This window comes from Ranitomeya variabilis, chromosome 4, assembly GCF_051348905.1.
Source record: "Ranitomeya variabilis isolate aRanVar5 chromosome 4, aRanVar5.hap1, whole genome shotgun sequence".
Lineage (NCBI taxonomy): Eukaryota > Metazoa > Chordata > Amphibia > Anura > Dendrobatidae > Ranitomeya > Ranitomeya variabilis.
Window position 1 is genome coordinate 33,211,404 of NC_135235.1, and position 20,964 is coordinate 33,232,367.

Here is a 20,964-nt window from a genome sequence, read left to right on the forward strand (position 1 = left end):
CCACTTCTTTCATCCCCTATGGGGCAGCCAAGCACTGCGTCTGTTTATACCAGAAGCCCCATGGAGAATGAATGGAGCAGTGGTCGGGCTTCTGTCTTGCCGCTCCATTTTGCGTCAGGAATAAAAATTCCCCATCACAGATAATAAATTCCTTGTTCTGCTGATCGGTGCAGGCCCCAGTAGTTGGTTTCCCCTTTAATATCTCTACTCATTGCTATCCTCATTGTGCTCTAGAAAGCTAGCCTCCCACCATACAAGCAAGACTTGGGCAACACGAGGACATGTGTGACAAACATCACAGTGACATCTTGCATTGGGGCCACGTTGCAACTTTTTACGTCCCGTGATAACTGCAAAAATATCCATTGCTGTGACTTTGACCCTATAGAATTGCAACTTTCACGCTACCTTAAGCTTTAAAACAGTTACGCAAATGTTTTGGTTACCTCTTACAAGTTGTCCTTTCTCCTCCTGTCCCGAGTGGCCGGTACGTGGTGGCTTTTTACTTCTGCCAAGCTCCAGTCTTCCTCAGTCATGTATTGGAAGGAACTCCAGTATTTGCAACGTCATCCGCTGAGGCATCAATCAATGGTCAGAGTCACCCGTTAGGACCAGCCAAGGATCCGCAGAAAGAGACACCAGACAAGCCAAGGATTCAGTCTGTGACTTTAATGCATTTCAAGTATAGCAGAACTCAGACATAAGACAACCAAGGCACAATTCTCCAAATAAACAGATTGTGAAGTGCGTCGTAGACATTCAATAACTGCGAGTGAATATTTAGGTAGACACATAAATAAGCGAGGAGTGCTGAAAACACGTCAAATCAATTCACACAATGAACATTTACATACAAATGGCTTCATAGTGACAGTGATCCCTTTCGATATATCTCTGCTCCTGAGATTCATTTGCTGGAGCTCACTTTAGGGTTAATTATGGACTTTAACCCTTAACCCTGTACCTTAATAAAGTTTGAAGGCTTATATGACCCGAATTCCAAGAATGAGCTCACCAAAAACGTAATCGCTACCTTCCAAGCTTCACCGTTTCGGAGGTTTAAATGACTCAAATACCAAAAGTGGCACCATCAAAGCATGCTGCCACCTTCTCACTTTAAGAGTTTGGAGCTCTACATGACCCAAATACCAAGAGTATACCAACAAATGTATCGCTACCTTGCTAGCTTCAGAATTTGAAGGTTTTTCTGACTCAAATACCAAAAGTGGCATCATCAAAGCATGTTGCCACCTTCTCACTTTGAGAGTTTGGAGGTCTACATGACTCAAATACCAAGGGTATACCACCAAAAATTATAGCTACCTTGCAATCTTCCAAATTTGAAGGTTTATATGACTCAAACACCAAGTGTATACAACCAAAAAGTATCGGCACCCTCCAAGCTTCAGAATTATATCACCAAAGAGTATGTCCACCTTCTGACTTAGATATTTTTTTTTTTACAAAAATATTAAGAGTTTACCACCAAAAACTACCGCCACCCTCTGAGCTTGAAGGTTTATATGATCTATATGCCAAGAGTGACACCACCGAAGTGTATTGCCACCTTCTGATCTTGAACGTTTGGAGGTCTATATGACCCACACATCAAGAGTGGCACTACCAAAAGATTATTTCTAACTTCAAGAATTTGGAGGTTATATGACTTAACAGGTATTGCTGAGCATGAAAGTTTGAAGGCTTATACGATCTATATACCAAGCGTGGTATCAACGAGTATTGCCACCATCCCAACATTAGAATTTCAAGGTATATATAACCTAATTACCAAGAATGGTAATTCTAAAGAGTATCGTCACCTTCCAACTTTTGAGAATTTGAAGGTTTACATGACCTAATTACTAAGAGTGTCGCCGCCAAAGAATATGGCCATAACGACTCGTGAGAGGAAAAAAGTCCAATTCACAAACAAAACATTAATGCAGATAAGGCCGCTATCTGACCAAATACACAATACTGGAAATGATTTATTCTTGGGAACTTAGGATGGGATTTTGAATGAAGGCCATGGAGCGGACACATTGGCAAAAGAATGTTGGGCAACTTGAGTTGGACGATATATCTGTGTGGCATAAGAGGTTATCCAATGAAACAAACTTATCACAAATCCACAGTTTGAGAGAAAAGTGTTAACTGGAGGGTGTCAGACAGCTGGATCCACCGTTGATCTCAATATCCTGTGTGAATGGAGGGGTGGTGCGCAGACATGATCACTTACTTCTATGGATCTATAAAAGTTAATGCAGCACTGGTCACGCATCTCCACCACAAACTCAGGACCCGCTTCTTGCGATCAAGTGTGTGCACGGGACAAATGGCCGAAGCTACAACATTCTGGAATTACACGCTGTAGAATTTTCTTGCTTTCTGTTTCCAGAAATGAACAATCCGCATAGGACTTAATTTAAAAAAAAAATATGTTGTTTCATTTCTTTAAAGGTACCGTCACACTAAACGATATCGCTAGCGATCCGTGACGTTGCAGCGTCCTGGCTAGCGATATCGTTTAGTTTGACACGCAGCAGCGATCAGGATCCTGCTGTGATATCGCTGGTCGCTGAATAAAGTTCAGAACTTTATTTGGTCGTCAGATCGCTGTGTATCGTTGTGTTTGACACCAAAAGCAACGATACCAGCGATGTTTTACAATGGTAACCAGGGTAAATATCGGGTTACTAAGCGCAGAGCCGAGCTTAGTAACCCGATGTTTACCCTGGTTACCAGTGTAAAATGTAAAAAAACAAACAGTACATACTCACCCTCTGATGTCTGTCACACGTCCCTCGCTGTCCGCTTCCTGCACTGACTGAGCGCCGGCCGTAAGTGAAAGTACAGCACAGCGGTGACGTCACCGCTGTGCTGTTAGGGCCGGCGCTCAGTCAGTGCAGGAAGCGGACGCCGGGGGACGCGAAGGTGAGTATGTACTGTTTGTTTTTTTACATTTTACACTGGTAACCAGGGTAAACATCGGGTTACTAAGCGCGGCCCTGCACTTAGCAACCCGATGTTTACCCTGGTTACCCAGGGACCTCGGCATCGTTGGTCACTGGAGAGCGGTCTGTGTGACAGCTCTCCAGCGACCAAACAGCGACGCTGCAGCGATCGGCATCATCTGTATCGCTGCAGCGTCGCTTAGTGTGACGGTACCTTAAGACCAATGGAAAACTACTGACAATACAGAAAATTGGTGGTGAAGGTGGACGCAGACGTTAATGGTTTTTCACTACTAAACCTCCAATTGGTCATAATAGATCCAAAATTACCCATCCCTTAGACTTAAAGGAAATTTGTCAGTAAAATCAACCCCCCCCCTCCCCCAACCACATATATGACCCTATGGGTCTTTGAAATGTAAATCCATCTACACCTTTATATCTTCTATCTGTTGCTCAATTGCTGAGTTTTTGTTCATATGCAAATGAGGCGTTAGGTGCCCTGGGCGTGACCGTACTTCTCGAGCCTTTTCCTCCCAAGGTTGATTCCCAGCCCAGCACCAGACTCTTTAGGTTCAAACTCAGACTTGTTAAGTGCTCTGTCACTCCCAGAGCACTTAACACCTCATTTGCATATGAACAGAAATGCAAATTTTGGGGCACTGCATCAACTGATAGAAAACATAAAGGTGTTGATGGATTTACATTTCAAAGTCCTACGTGCAAACATATACAGTCGGGGGTTGATCTTTCTGCCAGATATATACAGTTGCGGGTAATAAGGTGCCCAGATATAGGAGACTAAAATTGGTGAAAATGGACAATTTCAGCCTAAATGAATGCATCTTGGGTGTAAATAGCAAAGATTGACTGATCACACCAAGTAGTTGGCCAAGATTGAATTTTTGACCAATAGATGAAAAATCTTTCCCGGCAGGGGTTGTTCCTTCCTTGACTAGCGTCATTGATCGTTGATCGGCATATTGAACGACTGTAACGGCCAATAAGTATGAAAATGTGTAAAGCTGAATCGGAGCAACGATCGTTCTCCAGACGATCTTTCGTTGAATGATTCTTCATCCTTCAACCAACTCCTATCCAATGTGTGTGACCACCTCAAGACAGAACTTTACTGGGATGTTGGGTATCATACAGGTGATAGACTCCGAAGCCCAGAGATTGATCACTAAAAATCCAGGGCCGTAGTTGAACATCTACATCAAGATGCCAGAAACCAAAGCTGTTGGTGGGTTCTTCTTTCTTCTCATTTTCGGACCATGGAGGCATTTCGGCAACGACCCAAATTACAGCCTGTACACACAGCTATAACAATGGGGATGCCACATCTCATTAGAAGGTTTTCTACTACCCTACAAAGGACATTTTTTGATGGGGAAAGTCAGGGAGTCTCCATAGTTGGTAATTTATCTTTGGGCAGGTCTACTCAGGTCAACATTGAGTAAATGATGACTATGACACATTCACATAAAAAGTGGTGAAACACCTAAGAATGGTTCTATCTGCTGTGATGAAGACAGAAGAAGATCTTTAAAGAGGGGATGGGGAGGTTGTAACACAATGTTGATGGCCATTGACCTAGGCTAGCATTGAGCCACCAGTCAGTGTCCAACCATTTGGATCCCCACAAGCCAAGGTTGATCCATGGAGCTCCGTGGCCACTTATGTATTCATCCAGGCACGGTGACTCGTTTGTACATACTGTTGAGCCTTAAACTGCAGCTCAGCCCCATTTAAATGCTGTGGCATATTTCCAACTATTTAGTATCAGCTAGGTTTTGTTATCCTGTAATAAAAAAAATTCTGCAATTGGCTTGGTTTAAATTCTTTTATCCGCTCTTCTTCTGCAGCTTCCATAGATTTCAGTACATTGCAAACAGCTTTGTTCTGCTTAGCCTCCAGCTTCTCACCTCTCCCGAATGCTTTTCAATGCGTAAATCTGGTCACAATTACTGAAATAAAATAAGATTTCAGCTTACATGAGCATTTAGAAGCGCAAACTGAGGCTGGAGACTGACCCAGGGAGCCCAGCTAAGGAGAGCAAGACTAAACAGGACTGAGCAGCTTGCAGTGTCATATTATACATGCAAGCTGCAAAAGCAAAACAGTTGCAAAAATGTCATCAAAACCAATTGCAGAAATGTTTTACGGCACCCAATTCATACGATGCACTAAAATACCATGCATAAGTGTCAATAGAATTTAAAGGAATGAGGTTAAGCTCCACATGAGGCGTCTGAGCCTGTGAAACTATCTCTCTAGGCTGGTCAGCAGGGAGAGGTTCGGGGGTTTGCAAGCAGCGCACACTTATTTCCAGCCCCCTGATTGAGACATCAGGGCACAGTTCAGCTTTAGAAATTCAGGATACTGGTGGGAGGTGGATTTATTTGGACTGGTCAGACTAAGACTAAAAAAGCCTTCAACACTGAAATATATCAATTCCATTTTTATACATATATTAACATCTTTAATATATAGGCTTGCATGTTTTTGCCATGGGGCATATCTAAAGGGGTGCCGAAATAGCATTTGAATTTCACGCCCGGGGGAACCCAAGGCTGCTCTTCTACAGAACACACCAATATTAGTAATTAGTATGAGTACAGTGTTAATGTCACACAGTAGGTCGGGGCCCTTTCATAGATTTTGCACTGGTGACCGAAGTTATGACTCTAATTTTGCAAAAATCAATAGTACATTTTCATACATAAAACTTTGTGAGGAACGTGTCATTTCCTCTATAAATGTTTAGAAATGTTCTCTAAAACAGCTAGGAAAAAAAAATAAGTATAAAAAAAACAAAACAGGGAAAAGGGGGAGATGCAGCTGCAGTTTCTGCAAGCTGTGAAAGGAGAAGCAGATGTGAAAAGACAATGGACTGGCTGAGAGTACTGTGCTCTGGATGATCGTGGCCACCCGGTAAACAAGTGGGAGGTGAAAATTACCGAGTAGTCAGATAATCAGACTATACTAGATTTACCATAGACCCTGGAATTAGTAGGGACTATGACGCGGGAACACGGAAGCGATAAGCAAGCACCATTATTGGACCAATGCGTAAAATTAGTGGTTGCAGTTGCATCCTAGAGCCTAACAGTGGGGCAAAAAGGCTTCATCGGCCCAATAAGAGAAGATTGATATTATTAAAGACCCTTGATTGTTGGTGGCCCTCTTGAAGATCTTGCATTGGGCCGCAAGAACTTCATGGAGCCCACAACTTCTCAATCACTCAAGCTATCAAGGGTAGAAACTGCTAAGAGTTACAGCATCTGAGGAGGCCTCATTGTCACTCTAGCATGGCAAAAGGCAAAAACTCAAAGTAAACCTTGGTAATATGAATCCAGAACAAGGGTGTAGAAATAGGAGGTATGGGTCCCAGCACCAAAAGTAGACCATAGAGTGTCAGTGGATGGGGTAACAATGAAATGCCAAGGAAAAGACCAAGAAGATGGAGTGAACATTATATTAATATAACTTGTTTGCTGCCACCGATGGCCTGCCCTCCAATACAACATCCCACACTGGACCCCAGCCCCAGACCTACCATCTGCCATTCATAATTCTGGTGTTTTTTTTTTATGGAACTTACGGACTCCTTTAAGCACCAAGTCCAAGGTAGGATACTTTCCCCAAAATGCCCCAATTGTATAAATATTTTGGAAATAGGAGGAAATTCCCATCAAAATTCTCTTTTGTTGCATATCAGCCCTATATAGTGGTCAACCATGGCACGACTGTGACTGGACAAGATAAGTATGGGATCCGGGGGTACACACACCAGCTTTTTAACATTTAGATAAGTATTCAGTATGCGAACTATGTCTAGGCTTAGGTACACCTTACGATTATTGGGTCAAGAAATGGGCTGTGTCGGAGGACACGTTGGGACCGGAGCGAAAGGAAACCATAGTCAAAATTGACTATGGCCAGTTGGCCAAAATTGGTGTAAAACTCAACCTTTTTTGCCTTTCTGTCATCCGATGTGATCGCTGATGACTATTCATTAGAAAAGAGTATGTAAACATTTATGGGTTTGGAAATAATGCATATGGTGGTGGCCAAACGTAAGGGTGACGCAAAAGGCATCTAACAAATGGTGGGGGGGTCGTCAGTTACATAAAGTATTTGCCCAATACTGGCACCTGAACATGTATGGAGCAATTACCATAACCATCACCAGTCTGTGGGATTGTCGGCCATTATCACCAACCGTACCCCAATGACTAAGGACGAGCGCTACATTTAACATTCGTGACTGCCAATGCACGATGCCGAGAAATACATTCAACCCGTCCAATAGACATAAAGTAAGACCACTGCGTGGAAGGTTTCCTCCCGGAAGATCCAAAAACATAGTGCAGAAGAAAGGTAGTAGAGGGCAGGTATCAAATTGGCACCTTCATGGGTGGTGGTCCGGAGTGTATAGGGAACCGCCTCACCTCCCTGCCGGTAGGTCGGAGTGTTGCATCCCCTTCAGAATCAGTGGGGGTCCCTGAGGTTGGAGCCCCACCGATTGTAAAATGATGGCATGTGACGGGAAAACCTCGGCTTGCTATAAAATATGAACATTGCTCAAATATTTCACAGAAAACCTGTCCCTTTAGATGAGGCATCTCCTAGATGAGCCAATGAAGGCCGTTAGGCCCACCCGACGATGACCAGAATGCCAACTGGGGGGTCTGAAAATAGTGGTATACCAATGGTGATCCACCAGGTGAATCCTCTAGAAGGTTCACACGAGTCCTCGTGCTCCGCTCCTGGCCCTCGGCTGGCATATTTAATTTAGCCGAATTTAAAGGGATGATGTTCCCCATAGCTGCTGTAATTACTTCTAATTAGTCATGTGGCCATGTGCCAAATTAAACAACGACCTCCATTTTTTTTTTTTTACTTTTCCCACTAAATGGATTATCCTGGAGTAAGATATTGACCCAAAGTAATCAATATCAGATTGGTGGCACCTCCGCCTCTCACTGATGCCTTGGCCATTGGCTGTACACCATGTTCAGAGTCAGAACACAACAGCGCCACACACAGTGTACCGGCTGTTCTCAGGTACTGCAGCTCAGCCCTCATTGAACGGTCACTACCCGGTATACGGAGCTGGGGAACGTCCGGTAGCCGCAGCTCCAGACATCAGCTGATCTTATATTGATATCCTATAATAAAGGTGGATCATCAATATCTTAACCCAATATTATCCCTTTAAATACTGGAGTAAAGTTTCACTTTAGCATCGGAGTCACCGTTGGACTTTAAACATTATACGCTCATTGCTCAAACTTTTTTCAAGGAAGGCAAATAATGGGGTAGAAACAAACAAAAAAAAGGATTGGGCATGTTGCGTTTTTATGTTTTTTGTTCTCATGGGTATCATGGCACAAACAGAAGTGTCTAGCATCTACTTACCCTCTCTCTTACCCATTGAGAACATGTCTACTCGGCCTAGCCCAGTATGGAGGCTCGAGAGGCATAGCTCGTGGCCAAACATTCAGCTGACAACTGTATAATGTTTCTGGCCGGCTTCAGTTTTCTGTGTTGTTTCAGAATCCACTGACCGAGGCAATATGGCCGCTTGCGGTCCCCACCCCGGCTATTCTCTGGTAAGAACTTGATGCTTGCCAGCGCCTTGTAGCCGTCGGCTCAATCATATTCCTAAAGTTGATTTTGCACCACTGATATTCGCACCATGATGGTTGTCAGCCATCTCATCCTATAGTAAACCCGTGTAACCAATAAATGAAGACCACCCCGTACATACATCACCTGAACATTCCTAACAACCTCATGCAAACACTTGTTTTACCTGTAATATCTCACTTCAAGAAGGTGTGCCGTACTATCGCTGCTGATAACAATCCACCGTAGATTATTTCTATGTGGCTGATATTAACGCAGCAAGGATTTAACGAGATCAATTAAGAGATAAAGGGTTAATGTGGACTATATAAGGCCCCTTGTATAAAATAACACCCTTCCCCTCCCATTTCAGATGGAAGGTGTCCTCGACTGGTCTTCGTAGGCAGTTACTGTGATGTCTATGGAAGGGGGTGGGTCCTGTTTAAGAAGGTACCACCCACGAGGAAGCGGGATGGGACATACCTATGCATAGGCATGCCCTCTCCTTAGGCGGCGAATGCCTTTATGGTATAAAATGTCAGTCCATGCTTTCAACAATACACTTGGAGCGTCATGTGTATTGCATTTCAGTCCGATAAATATAATGCCCATGCAAGAAAAAAAAAAAACAAAACAGTGCAAAGCCGAAAGAGAAATAAAAAGAACCCTGTGAAGAGAGAACGTGTCGGAATATACCGCAGGGATCGTATTCGTTGCCAGCTGCTGAAGCGGAGGTGGGCTCTATCACTGGAGGAGGCACTGTATAATTTCCATTGCACTTGGAAGGGTTAAGCAGCAGCTCATTACATAGAAGAAGACTCTGTCCCCGTAATAAATAAACATCTATATATTTCTATAGCGCTATATGCCATTCGGAGCGTAGAATGCAGCAGTCTGTCTGCTTTTACCAGCAAGCAGTGTAAACAAGCCGAAAAAAAAAAAAGAGAAAAGGTGAGTGCACTTGTAGGCCGTGATCAGGGAGACGACCGTCCTCGGGGAGACAAGGACGTCGGCCTCTTACACTTGGTTGGCAGCCAGGCAGCAGGACGTTTTGGAGGCACTCATAGCCCTCTGAATTACCGCTTGACATTTCTCTCGCTTCACAAGTTTATTGTTCTCGAAGAGACCTTCGTTTCGAGGCGCTCCGTGGGAACCGTCTGAAAATGTCAAAAGACCTGAGAGTTTGAAAAAGCACGAAAAAAATAAATAAATTGTTAAGTGGTTGTACATTAAATTAAAAAATAATAATAAATTAAAGCAAGGGGTTATCCAATATCAATGTCATAAATAGCACCACACCTGTCCTCAGGTTGGGTCTGGTACTGCAGCGTCAAGGAATGGGGCCAAGATGCAATAACTGCACACAACTACTTCTGGGAAAGGGAAGCCACATTTTTCTTATATTCCTTGGCAACCCTTTTGATGATATGTAGTATGATTATAAGTATGTGAACCCCCTGAACACTATTTTATGCCAAATCCATGGCTGTTATAGGGGTGTATTCGACCCCTTTAACCGCTGTTTTAGCAGATGTCTACTGTACCTTATATGCCCTAATAGATCACATACACTAGGGTGGTCTTTGTGCCCTTTTTGAGGGTCTGGATTCCAAGATTTCCCCCAATCACTAGTATAAAGGGGCTGCTTGATTTTGCAAGCACAAAGCCGCCTCAGCTCCTGTTGGCTTTTCTTAATGAGTTGCACAGGGACAGGAGGATCTTTCTTGGTTCCCAAATGTGGCATTACACGTTAGACTTGGGTCTCCTGAGACATTCGGGAGATGTTTTGCCTATGTATCGGGTAAAACTGATTGGACATGTCGAATTTCAACATGCTTGATCATTTATTCTCAAGGGAGATAAGCCGATCTAGCATAGGTTAGCTTCTTCTCCAATGAAACCCATGCATGCATGTGTAAAGGGGAGCGGTGGAGATAGTTGTTGGGTCAAATGGGTCGAGAGATAATGTTCTTATTTGTTAGAATTTCTAAAGATAAACGACAATAAAGGAAAACAAGAAAACATGACTTGACAGCAGGCGCCTTACCATAGCCTTCCACGCGGCCCCCTTTAAATTCACCCTCATATTTCATGTTGTCGTATCGGGTGAATACCCCGGCTCCTTGAAATTTTCCTTGAATGAACTCCCCTTCGTACCTTGTTAGTATCCAGAACAAATAACACATTGTTAGTGACAATAAACAAAAAGGAATTAATTAGGGAGGATGAGATTCGCTTTATCTTTTAACTCAATGCACGTGTGTGTTTGATTGCAAAAAGGCTTAAACTGGAACCACAAAAATAGAGCCAAAAAATCCACAAAAACTGAACCAAAAAAATACTGAAAACTGAAGAAAATGAAAAAAAAAAGCCCAAACAAGACAAAAAAAATAAAAACTGCAACTTCTTATCCCTTCCCAAAAAGAAACAAAACGACAAAATAACTGAAGGTAAAGTCGGTGCTTTCCATGCAGATGAGCAAATGTTTCCCGTAAGTTGGGAAATTGCTGTCACTCACCCTGCTTCTATCGCCGCCCCCTGAGGACGTCTCATTTCAATGAACGAGGGAACAGGGACTGAAGACGTGGGATGGCCGTGACAGAAGCTGCCGTTAGTGACCTCTGTGTTGCCCCCCTGATGAAGCTTCATTTCAGGTTGGAAATTGACTTAGTGGGAGTGATAGCAGCCCCAGCCCCACAATGACGATCCCTTTATGAATACCCAGCTCATTTTCTGATTTTCACTCACCTTGAGCCATCTGGAAAGGTTAGAACCCCACAGCCACTGAAAAGTCCATTCTCAAACTGCCCTACATACATGGCTCCATCTGCAAATAACAACTGGCCCAGGCCGTGCCTCCGACCTGCGGGTAGAGAGTGATGGGCACATTAGTTCACTACTATAGAAATACAAAAACATGGCTGCCATCTATGACAATTCCACATGGACATGTGTAGCCAATCAATTACTGCGGTGGTGAACTCAGTTGTGTTGGCTGCAGTCAGTGATTGCCTGCAGCGGTCAGATGCCCGTGTTCAGACATCATCATGGCAGGAGGACATCATCGTGACACCAGAGTGGAACCTCCAAGTGGAGGGACAGGAGACATGGGGAATTGATAAGGCGAGTTTTGATCGAGGGCTTGGACAATCTCTTGTCAGTGGAGTCTGAGCATTTCTTTTCTGAATTTGACGCATTAAATAACCAATGGGGCTGATCACAGGCCGGGTCCTTACCTTCTCTCCATTCTCCGTGATATTCCTCCCCGGTGGAATATGTAAAGGAGCCTTTAATCAGTGTCATGACTCTGGGAGGTCACAGGGAAGGGTGAAAACTGTTGGAAAAAAACAGAATACGTGTCAGTCCTTTATACAGGTCATCAATATTTAATTACTGGAGGGTCCGATTTCTGACACTCCCACAAGTGTAAGTACGGCACCACGGGTGGTTGAGCACATACTTGAGTACCATTTGGCTTTTATTTGTTGAGCCTCACTGGACCCACACTGATCAAACCTCTAACTCCAGAAACACCCCTTTAATAAAAGGGATACTTGTATATTTTAAGATGTACTTCAGCTGCTGCAGAACCGCTTTTGAAGACAAGAGTTTCATGTGAAGTGTGTCTGCAGCAGCTGATTTGTGTAATGCAATGCCTTTAAAATGTACTCCACATATGATGCCCATAACATTGCCCCCACATTCTGCCAGCCATACTGTCCATAAACAGTGTGGTCAGTACCAAACACAATGGCCATAGTAACATAATAACAGTGCCAGTGGTCACCATTGTGCCCCCTATACATGGTCATTCAACACAGTGCCTACCATAATGCACAAAGCCACCAAGCAAGTAATTAAAGGGGACCTATCACTTTCCATAAATATGTATTTTTTTTAACCTGATGTAAATGCCGCTGTTCTCCTGAATCCGGCGTTGCTTTTCTTTTGTTCCTACCCCTCTCCGTTCCAGAGATATGGCCTCCTCTTTCCTGTATGTAAATGTTATCTTGTTCACATGTGGGTGTGGTCTAAAATTCTTCTCTGTGGGCGTTTCCTTGAGAACCACACCTGATTGGCTACCAATAATACAGTCATGTCCGGGAAAGAAGGGGCCATATCTCAGGAACAAAGAGGCGCAGGAACAAAAGAAAAACAACGTTGGATTCAGGAGAACAGCGGCATTTACATTGTATAAAACATTTCCATATTAACAGCAAGTGACATATCCCCTTTAAATACTAGACCCTTAGTACCAAGCACAGCGCACACTGCCAACCAAGGATGTCAACCCTCCCGAAATTACAGGACAGTCTGCAAAGATTGGTCACATTTTTGCCCTGTCTGTAAAAAAATGCAGACTTTTTATTTTTTGAAGCCGAAGAAACTTAGGCAGATTATTCTGATTTATTATCATTATTTTACAGATGCCACATATCAGAATTATGGTCTGTAGACATTTATCACTCATAAATCAACGTGTCCTTAAAAATATTGTCTGTCCGTGATTTTTTGGTAAGCAGTCTAGAAAAATTAAAAAGTCAAGATGGCAACCCTGTGTCGACACAACATGTAGTGAAAAGTGTGAGGATGATAAATTTCACCCTCTTTGCTGCCCTGCAAACCTTCAAATTTACCATGTGGCACCCGACATGTAAATCACAAATATGGGATATATCACTAGAATATGGAGATGCCATGTAAGCAATGATACAATATAATCTGCCAAGGTAGTATTGCTAATCTGATTATCAATTTTTGTGTAGCACAGTGGCGCCCCCTGGTGTCTTATTAGATTTTTGAAATGAATATAACATTATTAATAACTTAATATAACATTATTAAAAAATAATAATATTTTCCTTGATTCCCACCCAGGACTTTACAAACTCTAAAAACTATACAAAATAATATAATTAAAGAGGGGGAAAAAAATCTCCTTCGAGCCGGAATCGAACCAGCGACCTAAGGATTTCTGCCTCGTATTAGCCACTACAGTCCTCCGCTCTACCAGCTGAGCTATCGAAGGAACCTGCATAATGGCTCTACTGCTGGGGAGATGGCCACACCTGCCAGCACAAATGTATTTACACTGCAATCCATACAGCAGCTTTAGCCATTGTTATTGCTCACAACCAAAGCACCTCCCCAAAAAACACATTCTGGGCTCACAACCAAAGCACCTCCCCAAAAAAACACATTCTGTGCTCACAACCAAAGCACCTCCCCTAACACATCCTGTACTAACTATAGTTACTGAGGACACAATCATGTACAAAGAGTCTGGTATTACTTTAGAAACACAATAAAATATCACAATGCAATAAAAACATATAGAAATGTCAGTTATAAAAATAAAATATTTTTGCAGGGAGACAGGGGAAAAATAAAAAACTAATGCGTTGGCCGGGAATCGAACCCGGGTCAACTGCTTGGAAGGCAGCTATGCTCACCACTATACCACCAACGCTTCATGTTGACACACATAGTTTGTCTAGTCCGATGGAACGTTGGAGTGAATGAATAAAACAGGTTCGACTCTACTGTGACTGCAAACGGTTAACCCCTAGTATACCAGTCAATTTTACTGTAAGACTAGTTAGTACATTATTACACCTCTTTCCCCACACGTGTTTGTGTGTTTTTTCCCTCCTCTGCTATTATAACATTTCACAGGGTGGATGATAGAAACATTAAAAAAAACTTTATTTTCACTGCTTTATAAATCAATAGGAAAAATTCGAGAAATCTAAATATAATGAAGATAATATTCAGAATGAAAATATTAGGAATAGACAGAAAATATGGAGGATGCGGGCATCGATCCCGCTACCTCTCGCATGCTAAGCGAGCGCTCTACCATTTGAGCTAATCCCCCTGATTTGGGGCACTACTTCTTGGTGGGCCTATGGGGAGAAACTCCACAGTTTATGATCAGCACTTTTTTTTTTCTGCTGATCAGGATGGTAATGATCACATGACTTTTTTTGTAACCATAAAGAAAAAAATCCAAGTTGCAGTGAAATGTTGAATGAACTCCCCCCCCAAAAAAAATCAACAAGTCGTAATTGTTTTTTGGGTTCTGATTTATCGGGGGCTAATTGGGGGAGGGGTAAATATGATCTGACCAATGTGTCCGGCAATTACGATGATACTGACCTTGTATATGGTTTTTAAGTAATGAAAAGAAATTAAATTTGTGTAGAACAATAGTGTAGTTTTTATTGGTATCATCATTTTGGGGCACTTTCCATAGTTTGATCACTTTTTATTTAATATTTGGTAGGCCGAGCTGCGGCAAAAAGAAAAGAAAAAGAAAAAAAAAGAAGAATTTTAGATTTTTTTCCTCTCTATGGCGTTTACTGTGAGCATTAAATAATGTTATATTTTCATAGATCGGACTATTACGGAGTAGTCAATAACTCATGTCTATTTCTCTCTTTTACTGAAAAAGGTTGGTGATGCAAATTTGTATATAAAATAAATAAATAAATGTTTCAAGTACCGTAAAAAAAATTGTTTATTTCCCCTAGGGAATCTAAACTTGTGATCGCTTGGTAATATCACAGGGCCCTATGGCGTGGGGTGCGATGATCGCGGATGTGTACAGTACACATCCGGCATGATCGCGTCCCAGAAAGGGGGCGGGGCTTAGCGCCGAGCGGCTTCGCCGCTGCGGCGATACCGCCGGCCATCCTGAGCGTGGACACGCAGCCTTAGGCCCCTTTCACACATCAGTTTTTTGCCATCAGTCACAATCCGTCGAATTTTGAAAAAAACTAACCCGGCGACTGATGCCGCCGGATCTGTTTTTTTCTCACAGACTTGTATTAGCGACGGATGGCCTCACGTTTCATCCGTCGTTCGCCGGATCCGTCGAAAATTGTTTGTCCGGCGGCCGGAGAAAACAGACAAAGTAACGCTTTTTGTGTACGTCGAAAAATCGGATAGCGATGGATCCATCGCCGTCAGTCGTTTGCTTCGGTGGAAGCCTATGGGCGCTGGATCCATCAAATGACGGAATCCGGAGACAGATTCTGTTTTTTTTTGTAACTGGGCATGCTCTGATTTCTTTAGGATCCAATTAGCTGGATCAGCTAGTCGAAAAACGAATCCGTCGCATCAGTATTTCACAATCTGCGATGGATCCGTTGAGCCAACGGATTGTGACTGACGGCCAAAAACTGATGTGAGAAAGGGGCCTTAGTCTCACAGACCGTACATTATTTTTTTTAATCCAGATTCTATATCTAGTCCTAAATCATAGACCATATACCAGGAGCAATTTTCTTTCCAGAAGCCCTAAAAGTACGTGGCGGCTGCACAAGGGCACTCGATGTAATTAAGTCTAGACTGGTGGGATGATTCAATCATGTAATGGATCCCGCACTCCTCATGGGTGATGTCAGGGGCAATCGCCTCAATTCCCAGAACACCACTTGTCTTAATAACAGTAAAGAATAAAAAGAGCAACCATCCCCGCCCCTTTAATACAGACTGCCCCGGCCTCCACGACAAGTCACCACATGGCAGCGTTCTTTCTTTACATCTCATGCACCCATGGTCACTAGGAGCGATAACAGGTGACCCAAAAAGGCTCAGAAACGGCCATTATCCCAGCAGAAGAGGCGTCAGGATTCGCTTCTTTGTAGTTTTCTAAGCCTGAAGTGCTTTTATTTTTGCATTGCTTTGTTCCTGAAGGTCACTCCAATGTGTTTTTTATGTGTCTTTCAACCAAATTTTTTAAAAAAGCCATTAAACCATGAAGAAGGCACAAGCGCTTTCTGACACATCCTTCCCACGGAGGTCTAAGTACTGAGTCTTCCTAGCAGAGAACACAGAAGAACGCACGGGTCACTGCTGCTTTAAAACATTTGTCATCTTACAAAACCTGAAGCGGTAAAAATACGTTTATGAGTCTGACCGAGACCAGCGAGTCCTTTACACATCAAAATTAGCAGGACCATTCTTTTGATCGTTTTGTTAGCGCTTTTTCTGCCATTTTTTTGCGGACCTGCTCAAATAAATGGCAGAAAAATACGCAGTGTGAACATACCGCTACGACAAAGTGCAGAACCGCAGCCCAGAAACAGAAAACCCGGCTCTCGTATGGACAGTGAGATAGCACGACAAGCAAAACCACAAAACCCTAAATGACTCTAATACTAGATGGGGGCAGAGGGCAGAGGTCAGAGGAAACGGGGAGCGGAGGCCCATTATCCCAACAGAGTGTTCCCTGAGGACGGAGCACAATGTCATCCTCTGCATAATGTAACCAGCTGTAACAGCGGGTGTGTGTGTGTATGTGTGTGTGTGTGTGTGTGTATATGTGTGTGTGTATGTGTGTGTGTCTGTGTGTGTGTGTATATGTGTGTGTGTATGTGTGTGTGTCTGTGTGTGTGTGTATATGTGTGTGTATATGTGTGTGTGTATATGTGTGTGTGTGTATATGTGTGTGTGTGTGCGTGTGTGTATATGTGAGTGTGTATATGTATACGTGTGTGTGTGTGTGTGAGCCCGTGTGTGTACGTGTGTCTGTATATATGCGTGTCTGTATATGTGTGTATGTGTACACAGTGGAGTGTGTGTGTGTGCATTGGCGTTTTTTTTTTATTTTGTAACTTTTCTCTTTTATGTGCTCACTTTTTATCTCTAACTCAAATTTTGTTGCGTGTTACTGGAACATGCAACTTATTGCTTTAAAAAGGCAATAAGAACAAGCGCAGGTCAAACACCCGGGCACCAGCAGAAGAAGCACAGACACCCGGGCAGCAGCAGAAGAAGCACAGACACCCGGGCAGCAGCAGAAGCAGCGCAGACACCGGGGCTACATAGACACCCAGGCAGTAGAATCAGCACAGACACCCGTGCAGCAGCAGCACCACAGACACCCAGGCAGCAGCACAGACACACGGGCATCGGCAGTAGAATCGGCACAGACACCAGGGGACCGGCAGCAGAAGCAGCACAGACACCCGGGCAGCAGCACAGACACCCGGGCAGCAGCAGCACAGACACCCGGGCAGCAGCAGCACAGACACTCGGGCAGCAGCAGCAGCACAGACACTCGGGCAGCAGCAGCAGCAGCACAGACACTCGGGCAGCAGCAGCAGCAGCACAGACACTCGGGCAGCAGCAGCAGCACAGACACTCGGGCAGCAGCAGCAGCACAGACACTCGGGCAGCAGCAGCAGCACAGACACTCGGGCAGCAGCAGCAGCACAGACACCTGGGCAGCAGCAGCAGCACAGACACCCGGGCAGCAGCAGCAGCACAGACAACCGGGCAGCAGCAGCAGCACAGACACCCGGGCAGCAGCAGCAGCACAGACACCCGGGCAGCAGCACAGACACCCGGGCAGCAGCAGCAGCACAGACACCCGGGCAGCAGCACAGACACCCGGGCAGCAGCAGCAGCACAGACACCCGGGCAGCAGCACAGACACCCGGGCAGCAGCACAGACACCCGGGCAGCAGCACAGACACCCGGGCAGCAGCACAGACACCCGGGCAGCAGCACAGACACCCGGGCAGCAGCACAGACACACGGGCAGCAGCACAGACACACGGGCAGCAGCACAGACACACGGGCAGCAGCACAGACACACGGGCTTCGGCAGTAAAATCGGCACAGACACCAGGGGACCGGCAGCAGAAGCAGCACAGACACCCGGGCAGCAGCAGCAGCACAGACACCCGGGCAGCAGCAGCAGCACAGACACCCGGGCAGCAGCAGCAGCACAGACACCCGGGCAGCAGCAGCAGCACAGACACCCGGGCAGCAGCAGCAGCACAGACACCCGGGCAGCAGCAGCAGCACAGACACCCGGGCAGCAGCACAGACACCCGGGCAGCAGCAGCAGCACAGACACCCGGGCAGCAGCAGCACAGACACCCGGGCAGCAGCAGCACAGACACCCGGGCAGCAGCACAGACACACGGGCATCGGCAGTAAAATCGGCACAGACACCAGGGCAGCGGCAGCAGCACAGACACCCGGGCAGCGGCAGCAGCACAGACACCCGGGCAGCGGCAGCAGCACAGACACCCGGGCAGCGGCAGCAGCACAGACACCCGGGCAGCGGCAGCAGCACAGACACCCGGGCAGCGGCAGCAGCACAGACACCCGGGCAGCGGCAGCAGCACAGACACCCGGGCAGCGGCAGCAGCACAGACACCCGGGCAGCGGCAGCAGCACAGACACCCGGGCAGCGGCAGCAGCACAGACACCCGGGCAGCGGCAGCAGCACAGACACCCGGGCAGCGGCAGCAGCACAGACACCCGGGCAGCGGCAGCAGCACAGACACCCGGGCAGCAGCAGCAGCACAGACACCCGGGCATCGGCAGTAAAATCGGCACAGACACCAGGGGACCGGCAGCAGAAGCAGCACAGACACCCGGGCAGCGGCACAGACACCCGGGCAGCGGCAGCGGCACAGACACCCGGGCAGCGGCACAGACACCCGGGCAGCGGCAGCGGCACAGACACCCGGGCAGCGGCAGCGGCACAGACACCCGGGCAGCGGCAGCGGCACAGACACCCGGGCAGCGGCAGCGGCACAGACACCCGGGCAGCAGCACAGACACCCGGGCAGCAGCACAGACACCCGGGCAGCAGCACAGACACCCGGGCAGCGGCTGCAGCACAGACACCCGGGCAATGGCAGCACAGACACCCGGGCAATGGCAGCACAGACACCCGGGCAATGGCAGCACAGACACCCGGGCAATGGCAGCACAGACACCCGGGCAATGGCAGCACAGACACCCGGGCAATGGCAGCAGCACAGACACCCGGGCAGCGGCAGCAGCACAGACACCCGGGCAGCGGCAGCAGCACAGACACCCGGGCAGCGGCAGCAGCACAGACACCCGGGCAGCGGCAGCAGCACAGACACCCGGGCAGCAGCAGCAGCACAGACACCCGGGCATCGGCAGTAAAATCGGCACAGACACCAGGGGACCGGCAGCAGAAGCAGCACAGACACCCGGGCAGCGGCAGCGGCACAGACACCCGGGCAGCGGCACAGACACCCGGGCAGCGGCACAGACACCCGGGCAGCGGCACAGACACCCGGGCAGCGGCACAGACACCCGGGCAGCGGCACAGAGACCCGGGCAGCGGCAGCGGCACAGAGACCCGGGCAGCGGCAGCGGCACAGACACCCGGGCAGCGGCAGCGGCACAGACACCCGGGCAGCGGCAGCGGCACAGACACCCGGGCAGCGGCAGCGGCACAGACACCCGGGCAGCGGCAGCGGCACAGACACCCGGGCAGCGGCAGCGGCACAGACACCCGGGCAGCGGCTGCAGCACAGACACCCGGGCAGCGGTTGCAGCACAGACACCCGGGCAGCGGCTGCAGCACAGACACCCGGGCAATGGCAGCACAGACACCCGGGCAGCGGCAGCACAGACACCCGGGCAGCGGCAGCACAGACACCCGGGCAGCGGCAGCAGCAGCACAGACACCCGGGCAGCGGCAGCACAGACACCCGGGCAGCGGCAGCACAGACACCCGGGCAGCGGCAGCAGCAGCACAGACACCCGGGCAGCGGCAGCACAGACACCCGGGCAGCGGCAGCACAGACACCCGGGCAGCGGCAGCACAGACACCCGGGCAGCGGCAGCAGCAGCACAGACACCCGGGCAGCGGCAGGTGACGCTCACACGTCAGTGGTTCTCTCTCTAGGTGCAGGCAGGGGTTGGACACTTACCGTTCCGGGTTGTGGCCCTCGGGGCTCTCCATACACCTCGCCGCTCTGTCCTGGCTCTGCTCCTGTCTCCTTCACCCCCGGTAGCTGTCGGGCCCCGATGGTTGTTGTCATGACAACACAGCTCATCGACGCCTGTGATTGGCTACATACTGACAGGAGGAAAACGTACAACGGCCATTTTTAAAGATGGAAAATATGGATAGGACCTTCACGTTCCAGCAAATACTTTCCTTCATTTTGTCTCTAAACATAATAAATACACTGAAGTATAAACCAAGCGCCAATATTTAAGAACTTGTTTTTAAAAATGAAGTGATATATATGCACCGACACTTCTTTAGCGGCCATTTTTGAAAAGGGCAAAACGTCACGCTAGCCCAAAGAAAACACATCCCGCCCCCAATGTGTAATGCCTAATGTTCGGAGTAGGCGGAGTCTTCTGTTTACCACGCCTCCTTACTTCCGCCATTAGTCGCGGAAGTGTCTGCCGTTGTCACGACAACGTTCATTGTCGACCACTGTGATTGGACGACCCCAGGAAATAGGAACAACAAATGAACGTGAAACTCGACATCTCTCTAATCGCTCCCTATATTCTGCAAAACGTAAAGCGGACAATGAAGATCACTGAGGTTTACAACCTCCATGAGATGAGA

General features: G+C 46.9%; 1 protein-coding gene and 3 non-coding genes across 4 annotated transcripts; all 4 read right to left on the bottom strand.

Annotated features, from left to right (window-relative positions):
• Positions 1-7,867: 7,867 nt before the first annotated feature.
• Positions 7,868-20,443, bottom strand: MORN4 (MORN repeat containing 4). Its single transcript, XM_077258306.1, has 5 exons — positions 20,309-20,443; positions 11,828-11,925; positions 11,340-11,454; positions 10,639-10,748; positions 7,868-9,766 (listed from the first exon to the last, which is right to left on the bottom strand). The coding sequence occupies exons 2-5, from the start codon at positions 11,892-11,894 to the stop codon at positions 9,609-9,611; spliced, it is 450 nt and encodes a 149-aa protein (XP_077114421.1). The 5' UTR covers positions 11,895-11,925; positions 20,309-20,443; the 3' UTR covers positions 7,868-9,608.
• Positions 13,529-13,620, bottom strand: TRNAY-GUA (transfer RNA tyrosine (anticodon GUA)). The gene is given in 2 exon segments: positions 13,529-13,564; positions 13,584-13,620. It is a non-coding gene; the product is annotated as a tRNA-Tyr (tRNA).
• Positions 13,990-14,061, bottom strand: TRNAG-UCC (transfer RNA glycine (anticodon UCC)). Its single transcript has one exon. It is a non-coding gene; the product is annotated as a tRNA-Gly (tRNA).
• On the bottom strand, positions 14,397-14,469 carry TRNAA-AGC (transfer RNA alanine (anticodon AGC)). The gene has a single exon. It is a non-coding gene; the product is annotated as a tRNA-Ala (tRNA).
• Positions 20,444-20,964: the final 521 nt, after the last annotated feature.

Excerpts from the sequence above, each read along its gene's own strand:
- MORN4 (XM_077258306.1), bottom strand. The coding sequence starts at position 11,894 with ATGACACTGATTAAAGGCTCCTTTACATATTCCACCGGGGAGGAATAT. Across the intron at positions 10,749-11,339 it reads ACCTTTCCAGATGGCTCAAG|GTACGAAGGGGAGTTCATTC; the intron begins GTGAGTGAAAAT and ends GATACTAACAAG. Across the intron at positions 9,767-10,638 it reads GGGCCGCGTGGAAGGCTATG|GTCTTTTGACATTTTCAGAC; the intron begins GTAAGGCGCCTG and ends TCAAACTCTCAG.